The 8,462-nt window shown below is 44.9% G+C and overlaps 2 protein-coding genes across 2 annotated transcripts; both read left to right on the top strand.

Moving 5' to 3' along the window:
* Positions 1-1,605: 1,605 nt before the first annotated feature.
* On the top strand, positions 1,606-3,207 carry PYURF (PIGY upstream open reading frame). Its single transcript, XM_049789776.1, has 2 exons — positions 1,606-1,802; positions 3,066-3,207. Exons 1-2 carry the CDS (start codon positions 1,609-1,611, stop codon positions 3,205-3,207), a joined length of 336 nt encoding a protein of 111 aa, XP_049645733.1. The 5' UTR covers positions 1,606-1,608.
* A 92-nt stretch (positions 3,208-3,299) lies between these two features.
* PIGY (phosphatidylinositol glycan anchor biosynthesis class Y) lies at positions 3,300-3,731 on the top strand. Its single transcript, XM_049789777.1, has one exon. The coding sequence runs from the start codon at positions 3,300-3,302 to the stop codon at positions 3,513-3,515; it is 216 nt and encodes a 71-aa protein (XP_049645734.1). The 3' UTR covers positions 3,516-3,731.
* Positions 3,732-8,462: the final 4,731 nt, after the last annotated feature.

Genomic DNA, 8,462 nt, shown 5'->3' with positions numbered 1-8,462 from the left:
AATACTAATAATTAACAAAACATTAAGTGTATTGAAGTGAGAATGTGAGAAAGGGAAGTGGAAGGGAGGAAAGAAAAAAAAAATGGCAGAAAAGGAGGGATGAGGGAGGGGTTGAAGAAAGGAAGATTTGGGGCAGGGAAATGCTCAGAGGGTACAGTCTGTACTTCTTCCAAGACGCTGAGACCCCATGGTTTCACAGATCGCTACTGGGCGTGATCCCCTGCACCACCCAGGAATAGCTTCGGAACACCACAGGCTGTGGGTCACAGTAAAGAATTGCAAAGACCGTTGGTCGTGAATCCGTACAAGTCGTTCTTTAAATGCTCTTTGCATGCACTTAATCCTCCAGCCCAGGGGTCTTCAAACTACGGCCCGCGGGCCACATGCAGCCGGCAGAGGAGTCTGATCCGGCCCGCCAGCAGTGAGGGCTGTTTGGTTGCCAAGATACCTGCCAGCATATACACTCAGTGTATATCCAAATATCAGGAACCATGCACTCAAAATGGTCACCATCTTTGGTAGCACTTTATGCCTGTGAACAGACTTTTTCAAGAATGAAACATCTGCAATCTCCAACCAGATCAAGATTAACTGATGCCCACTTGCATCACTTGTTACGGCTGGCAGTGACAAATATGGGAATCGGACATTGACCATCTCATTAGCCAAAAGCAGGCCCACAGTTCCCATTGAAATACTGGTGCGTGATCTGTTTATTTATAAATGGTTTTCATTTTATTTATAGAAGATATGTGCAGTGTGAGTAGGAATTAGTAGCTCATACAGTCCGGCCCTCCAGCTCTCTAAGGGACCGTACTCCGGCCCCCACTTTAAAAAGTTTGAAGACCCCTGCTCCAGCCCATCGCAAAAAAGAAAAAAAGAAAAGAAAGAAAAAAACTACTTGAAGCGCCACGTGGAATCCACCTATTCAGAAACTGAGAAGTCATTGCTGGAACCAGGCAGGGAGGAAACTGTGTTCCTGGAGCCCAGCTGTCAAGTGCCTGCCTCTGGTCCTGTTAAGACCCAGATCCGCCTGTAATTAGGCCTTTGCAGGGCAGTGCATTGGCCGGGCTGGTCACTCAGCTAGCTGCACAAATTGCATCGGATTCGCTTCCAATGCCACTGGACCCAGGAGGGCCCTGGAACGTGGGGTGGCAGTGCAGACCACTGTGTGGGTTTCGCAGGAGGAAACCAAAGGCCCAAGAAACGAGGCTGGGAGCACTGCGGCATTTTTCACAGAGAACAAGGTATGTTCACAAGAAAAAAAAAGCTAAGGCTTGCACATACCCTGCATGACTGTGTCTGACATTTCCTTCTGGAATCAGGCCCAGATCTAACGCCGCCCCGTAGCTTTGAGGTCCGGCTGGACACAAACCAGCCAGCCAGGGTCGGTAAAAAAAATCAAATCCCAGGCGCCGGATTTAAATCCCAGCCCAGCGCGCCAGCCTTGGGGTCACGGCAAAAAGCGCTCGGGTCCGCGGCACTCCCGGAACCAAAGCGCGGCGGCGCGAGGGCCGGGCGGCGGCATTTCCGGAACGCGCCGGGGGGCGGGGCCTAGCCGGGCCGGAAGTTTGTCCGCGTTCGCCTCTGCGGCCGCCGTCCCGGACCATGCTGAGCGGGGCTCGCGGCTGCTTGGCCTCCGCGCTGCGGCAGGTACGAGTGCCGGGAGCCGGCAGGTGCCTGCACGGCTCGCGGCGGCGGCTGCGGCCAGACGGCAGCCAGCAGGCTCAGGCCCCGGCCCGCGACTTCGACCCCGGGCTGCTGGAGTTCCTGGTGTGCCCGCTGTCCAAAAAGCCGCTCAGGTCAGAGCCGGGGCGGGCGCGTCTTCCTGGCCGGGGCCGCGGCGAGGTCTGGCCACGCCCAGTCGGGGACTTCCGCTGCGCAACTTCCGGCCGCGGGGGCTTCTGGGAGTGTTGCTGACGGCCCAGGCCGGGCCCTGTGCTGGAGCCTTTTTGCAGAGCAGCCTCAGGATGCAGCTCGGCCCAGGGCTTTCAACGCTGCAATCAGCGTCCCTAGACAATCGCGGGGTGCTGCACTGGCCCCAGGCATTCCGTGTGGTAGAAATGCCGTCCCTGATGAGCGAACGCCATCTTAAACTTGCATGCCACGTTCTTGTTTCTTTGCTCTTGACTTTCTCAAACTTGGCTGCATTAGCAGCATTGCTGCTGATACACTCCCCAGATTTATTCCCAATGGAAGGAGTTGCCTTCATGGTCGTTTGTTTCGAGGCCGCAACCAGACCCTGCTCAGGTCCCTGACTCTGCCCTCAGGGATCACTCCTTCTGGTGGTGCTCATGTTGTATTTATTCCCATTTTGTTTCTTCACTTCTAAATAAGATATATGCAGTGTGCATGGAAATTTGTTCATAGTTTTTGTTTTTACTACAATCTGGCCCTCCAACAGTCTGAAGGACAGTGAACTGGACCCCTGTTTAAAAAGTTTGAGGACCCCTGGTCTACCCTATGGGATGCCAGAGGTCAAACCCGAGTCGCCTGCCTGCAAGGGGAACACCCTACCCCCTCCGGGGGTCCTCAAACTTTTTAAACAGGGGTCAGTCCCTCAGACCATTGGAGGGTCTGACTATAGTAAAAACAAAACTTATGAACGAATTCTTATGCACACTACATATATCTTATTTTGCAATGAAAAAACAAAACAGATACAAATACAATATGTGGCCCGCGGGCGATAGTTTGAGGACCACTGCCCTATGCTATCACTTTTCCCCTGATGGAATCGATTTTCTTAGTCTTGAGTGTATGCTCCAGTACTAAATGAACTGCATAAAGTGCCTTAGATCGTTTCTATAGTTTATAGCTAAAGCTTAATGAGTAAAGCAATAAATTAACACGAGAAAAGCTGGTTAAAATGGGAACAATCAGAAGTTAATTGTGCGAGTTAAATTTTGCAACAGACATGTTTCCCTTGTTTACTGAGACTAGACTAGAATGTAATTGAATTCTGCTGTTCTGGGAGTGGCTCTGGGTTAAAAAGTGGATATATAGTGCTACTGCTTGTAGACCACCTGCTTCCAATCCTTTTTCATAGCGTCATTCTCCTGCAGATATGAAGCATCGACCAATGAGCTGATTAACGAGGAGCTGGGAATAGCCTACCCAATCATTGATGGAATCCCAAATATGATACCACAGGCTGCCAGGAGCACACGTCAGAGTGAGAAGCAAGAAGACCCAGAGCATCACTAGCTCAGCACCATCTCCTGGTTTAAACTGTAGCGGGACTGCACCTCATCACCCATCTGTCAGCCACACAGAATCAGGATAGCCACGTGGGCAGCATGTTCCTGTCTCTTCCGACGCTCACAGTCCTCATCCCCCTGGTGTCCTTAGCAGGATTGTTCTACTCTGCCTCTGTGGAGGAGAACTTCCCACAGGGCTGCACCAGCACCAGCAGCCTCTGCTTTTACAGCCTACTCTTACCCATCACTGTTCCCGTATATGTCTTCTTCCACCTCTGGACCTGGATGGGTATCAAACTCTTCAGGCACAACTGATGCCACAAGAACCCTGGTGGTATATTTATTAATAAAAGGCTTAAAGGGTGAATCTCTCAGTGGAAATACTGGAAAGACACTAGGCATTGCTTCTGTGAGCAGCTCAAAGCCATGGTGCATACCTAGTAAAAGCTTATTCTGCTGTTCTGCCCTTAAAAAGCAGTAATTTGTAACAGGTGTATCAAAAAATAAATAAATAAAAACAGTTGGGAATTACTAGATCCTGCCATTGTCTGATGACTTTCTTATCCCATTCATCTGAAAGTTTATGATTTGAAATATTGCTCAGTCACATTTACCGTTTTGGTCAAGTCTCATTTTAGAGTGACTAAATTATTTATTCCAAAGGAGCTATGCTATGGCTATTAAAAATTTTTCGTTTAGGGGCCAGAGTGATAGCACAGTGGTAGGCCGTTTGCCTTGCACATGGCAGATCCAGGACAGACTTAGTTCAATTCCCCGGCATCCCATATGGTCCCCCTAGCCAGCAGAGATTTCTGAGCACATAGCCAGGAGTAACCCCTGAGCGTCACCAGGTGTGGCCCAAAAAACAACCAATAGATTTTGTATATGTCTTTCAGAACAATAAAATGCAAAGTTTATAGACTAATAAAAATTCCGAGTATGAAATTGTCTTCATTTTCTTGGCATGAAATGTTGATATTTTTCATTAAAAAAATGGTTTGCATGCAAGGTATGGTATCCCACACGGGATACCATACCTTGCATGCACTACGAGATGGCCACGAGAAAACTCTTTAACATACACTTTATCTCTAGGTAATACCTCCATTTAGGAATTGAAGCACGTGATCATTCAGATCATCGAAGCAGTACCTGAGACGTACAGACTTAAACCACAGGCTCTATTCTTCGAACACTTTTAATTAAACCAGCATTCCCTTGCTATTCTCTCTTCTCACTACTTTTTTTTTTTTCTCTATTCTGCTCATTACTTTTTTCCCTTTCTCTTCCCCTTTTCTCTCTAAGGTATTTTCTCTTTTCTCTTCCTTCATAGCCTTCCCCTTTCTCCCCTTCGGAAATCCAACTAACCCTATACCCCTCAATCCCATCCAGATCTCCCACCATATTAAAACTCTTCACCCTCAGTCCTTATTCTATTAGGCATCAAGATCGACCTCCTACCCAACGAACCAGTACCCTGCACCCAGGCAAGGGGACACCCAGATAAACCCACACCTCGTCTCCTGAAAGAAAAGACAGCCAACTCCCCTGTGGACTCATACTGCGAGGCCCTCCCTACTAACTCTCCCTAACGCGGACTGTTCCTTGAAACTGGGCCTAGCTCCAAAAGTATCCCCAATGCAACAACTCTTCCAAGACCTCCCTGCCGCAAATTTTTAATAATCTGAAGAAGGTCAGGGGATGTGTTAGGAAGATGCCTGGGAACCCACACACCACAAGAAAAACCCAAAAGAGGGGCCGGGCGGTGGCGCTAAAGGTAAGGTGCCTGCCTTGCCTGCGCTAGCCTTGAACGGACCGCGGTTCGATCCCCCGGTGTCCCATATGGTCCCCCAAACCAGGAGCGACTTCTGAGCTCATAGCCAGGAGTAACCCCTGAGTGTTACCGGGTGTGGCCCAAAAACCAAAAAAAAAAAAGAAAAACCCAAAAGACAATGGGAAAACTGTACTTCCAACATAGGCATAAAACCTGTATACACCATCTCTTTACCTGCTCTCCCCCAAATGTAAGGTAGTCCTCTGCACCACTTTGGTTCCTTAAAAACTTCGCTAACTTATTTTTATTTTTTATTTTTTTTATTTATTTATTTTTTCTTTTTTTTCTTTTTTTTGTTTTGTTTTTTTGTTTTTGTTTTTGTTTTTGTTTTTTTTGTTTGTTTGTTTTTTGTTTTTTTTTTTTTTTGGTTTTTGGGCCACACCCGGCAGTGCTCAGGGGTTATTCCTGGCTGTCTGCTCAGAAATAGCTCCTGGCAGGCACGGGGGACCATATGGGACACTGGGATTCGAACCAACCACCTTTGGTCCTGGTTCGGCTGCTTGCAAGGCAAACACCGCTGTGCTATCTCTCCGGGCCCTGTTTTGTTTTGTTTTTAATTTATTTATTTATCTTTTTTAAATGATTGTCCTTCATATATATTGGTGAGCACATACTTTTTTAATTCCCTTTTTTTTTCTTTTCTTTTTTTTTCTCCTCGTTTTTGGGTATGTGACCTGTTTCGGTTATCCCATCAATCCACCCACAAATATACAGACATTATAATGTAGCACCACTTCCCCCTGCAAAGGCACACTAAGTAAAGGGGAAATCTTACATATATATATATAAAAAAAAAGAGCTCCTATCTACTAGAGATAGGAACTCATAGTTGTTTACAATATGGGGATATCTCCTGCCTTGAAAATATGTCATGTGGAATCAACTTAGACCTCAAGTGATTAGATACCATTCATTCAGCCTTGAACCCTTGATCCCCGACATAGAAACGGCACAGCTCTTCACAACAGCTGCAGGAAACAAACTTTATCCGGGACAGCCTTGATACGGCGGGACTAACAACAAGGCCCAGCTCTAACATGTTATCCTGACAACGAGGAAAATGCGAACATCTTGACCTTAGAGCAGATTAGCCTACCTTACCAACTAATGACAAGATAAAACCAGAAGTCTTGGCACCCTTTGGTAAGTCCAAAAACCAAGATCGGGATTTGCAGATGACTGGCTGCAAGAACCACGACCAGACTGTATACATCTTGGGACCAATAAAAAAGCCCTAGTTTAGGGCTTGAACTATGACCTGCACAATAATCATGATCCCCAGTCCCAAAGGTCCAGCAGAGACAATTGTAACGGAATGGGGCTTTTGGAAGCACAAAGAAAGACGCTATCCTAGGTGCCACCCTAGGTTCAGTGCAAAGACCAAGATCACCAACCACAGAAGATGGATTAAAATGACACTGAGGTAACAGAACCTCTAGAACCACAAAGATGGACTTCATCATAAGTCCCACCTCAGGATCTGTGCAGATACTGAGACCTCTAAACATAGAGCAGAAGTCTTCCACACACACACACAAAAAAAAAAAAAAAAAAAAAAAAAAAAACTACCATCGGGAAAGTAAAGGACCCTGATCATGAGCAAAGTCTAGAGTTGATCCCATGACAGTATGCTCCAAGGACAGAGAAACCCCATATCTCTTAGGCCAAGTGAATTCCTTTTCGAATGACCCCAATATTTACTGTGCCAGGGCAGGAGGGAAAAAAACAAATACAAAAAGCACAAAATCTTGGTTATTTTTATATAAATATATATATTACCTTTATTTATTATTGTTATTATTTTTTATTTATTTATCTATTTTGGTCGATTTTTCTGTTTGGGTGCGATTATTGAAAGTGTTGTCCCCAATTATATTTATTTATTTTTTTCTTTCTTCCTTTCTTCTCTTTCGTTATGTGCTATACCATGTTTCTTAATTCAAGACCATGGCGTGATTTTTGTTTGTTTGTTTTAGTTTTTTGTTTTGTTTTGTTTGTTTTTTTTTGTTGGTTTGTTTGTTTTGTCTGTTCTTTGAGGTGCTTATCGATATAGCTGGAGCCCTCAATTCATGGGAGGACTGCCCTGGTTTGTCTCTAAAGAGGCGAGATTGGGGAACAGGTGACTGGGCTGCTAGAGCAGTTCACATGATCTGTGGTGGTTATTCATTGAAAATGTACCTCATTATATCTGCTTTTGCTTTTCTTGGGCAGCCCTGTCAGCCAACCCACCAGCTGTTAAGCAGTTTACAAGTAAATGCAATTTTTTTTGTTGTGGGGTTTTGTGTTTTTTTTTATATTTTATATTACATTTTGTTTAAAGTCCTATGAATGTATATGTGTGATTAAAATGGCTTTTTCTGTTTGGAAAAAAAAAATAAAAACCATTACTTTAATAAAAAAAAAAAAGAAAGAAAAAAAATGGTTTGCATTTCTATTTGTTGTAGAAAGTGATTCTTTACAGCACAAATGGCTGATATCTAGATTCTATTGGGTAGGAAGAACATCTTTAGTGCAACAGCTCACAAAGGCCTAACAATGAATTCTGCCACCCAGACAGCAACCACAATAACTTGTGACCTGTATGACAGCCTTGATATATCCCGTTCCTTAGCTGCTTATGTTGTCTGACAGGTTGTGCCCTGTGTAAATAAAGGAAAGGACACCCACTCAATCTGGTTAAAAAACCACCAGATTACTTAGGTAGCAACCAGTTAGATTGGTTCTGCAACTAATCAGATTCCTATGGCAGCAACTAAAGAAAGTTTTGCCAGAAGTGACTATGTCAAAGATAGTTGAAAACGATTACTCTGGACAAGAACTGGGTGCTGAAAGTAGGTAAGTTATGTGCATATTCCCCAATCAGTAACAATATCACACACAGTGTGTTTGTGTGTGCTGAAAGTAGATAGGTTATATGCATATTACCCAATCAGTAACAATATCACACACACACACTGTGTGTGTGTGTGTGTGTGTGTGTGTGTGTGTGTGTGTGTGTGTGTGTGTGTGTGTGTGTGTGTATGTAGGGGAAAATTGAAGAAAAATGTCTGCCACAAAGGCAAGGGAGAGGGAAGGGAGGAAGCAGGAAGGAAACTGGGGACATTGGTGGTGAGAAATGTGCACTGATGAAGGGGTGCGTGTTGGGCATTGTATGGCTGAACTTGATCATGAACAACTTTGGAACTATCACGGTGATTCAATTAAAGTTGTTATTAGTGACTTAATATTTCTCTTTTGTCTGTTTTAGCTCAACTATTTCTGTTTGTGTGAAAACTCAGCACATCCATAAACCTTCACACATCTTCACACCATTCTTAGGTGTCCAGATTTCCTAAATTTCTGGCCCTCCTCTCATGAAGGCTGCTTTGATCTCATCACTGTCTTTGTACTATTTTATTTATACTCAGCCTGTCTGATCCCTTAGTAAG

Source organism: Suncus etruscus, chromosome 16, assembly GCF_024139225.1.
Source record: "Suncus etruscus isolate mSunEtr1 chromosome 16, mSunEtr1.pri.cur, whole genome shotgun sequence".
Classification (NCBI taxonomy): domain Eukaryota; kingdom Metazoa; phylum Chordata; class Mammalia; order Eulipotyphla; family Soricidae; genus Suncus; species Suncus etruscus.
The sequence above is the reverse complement of the archived record's forward strand: the minus strand, read 5'-3'. Positions and strand labels throughout refer to the sequence as shown.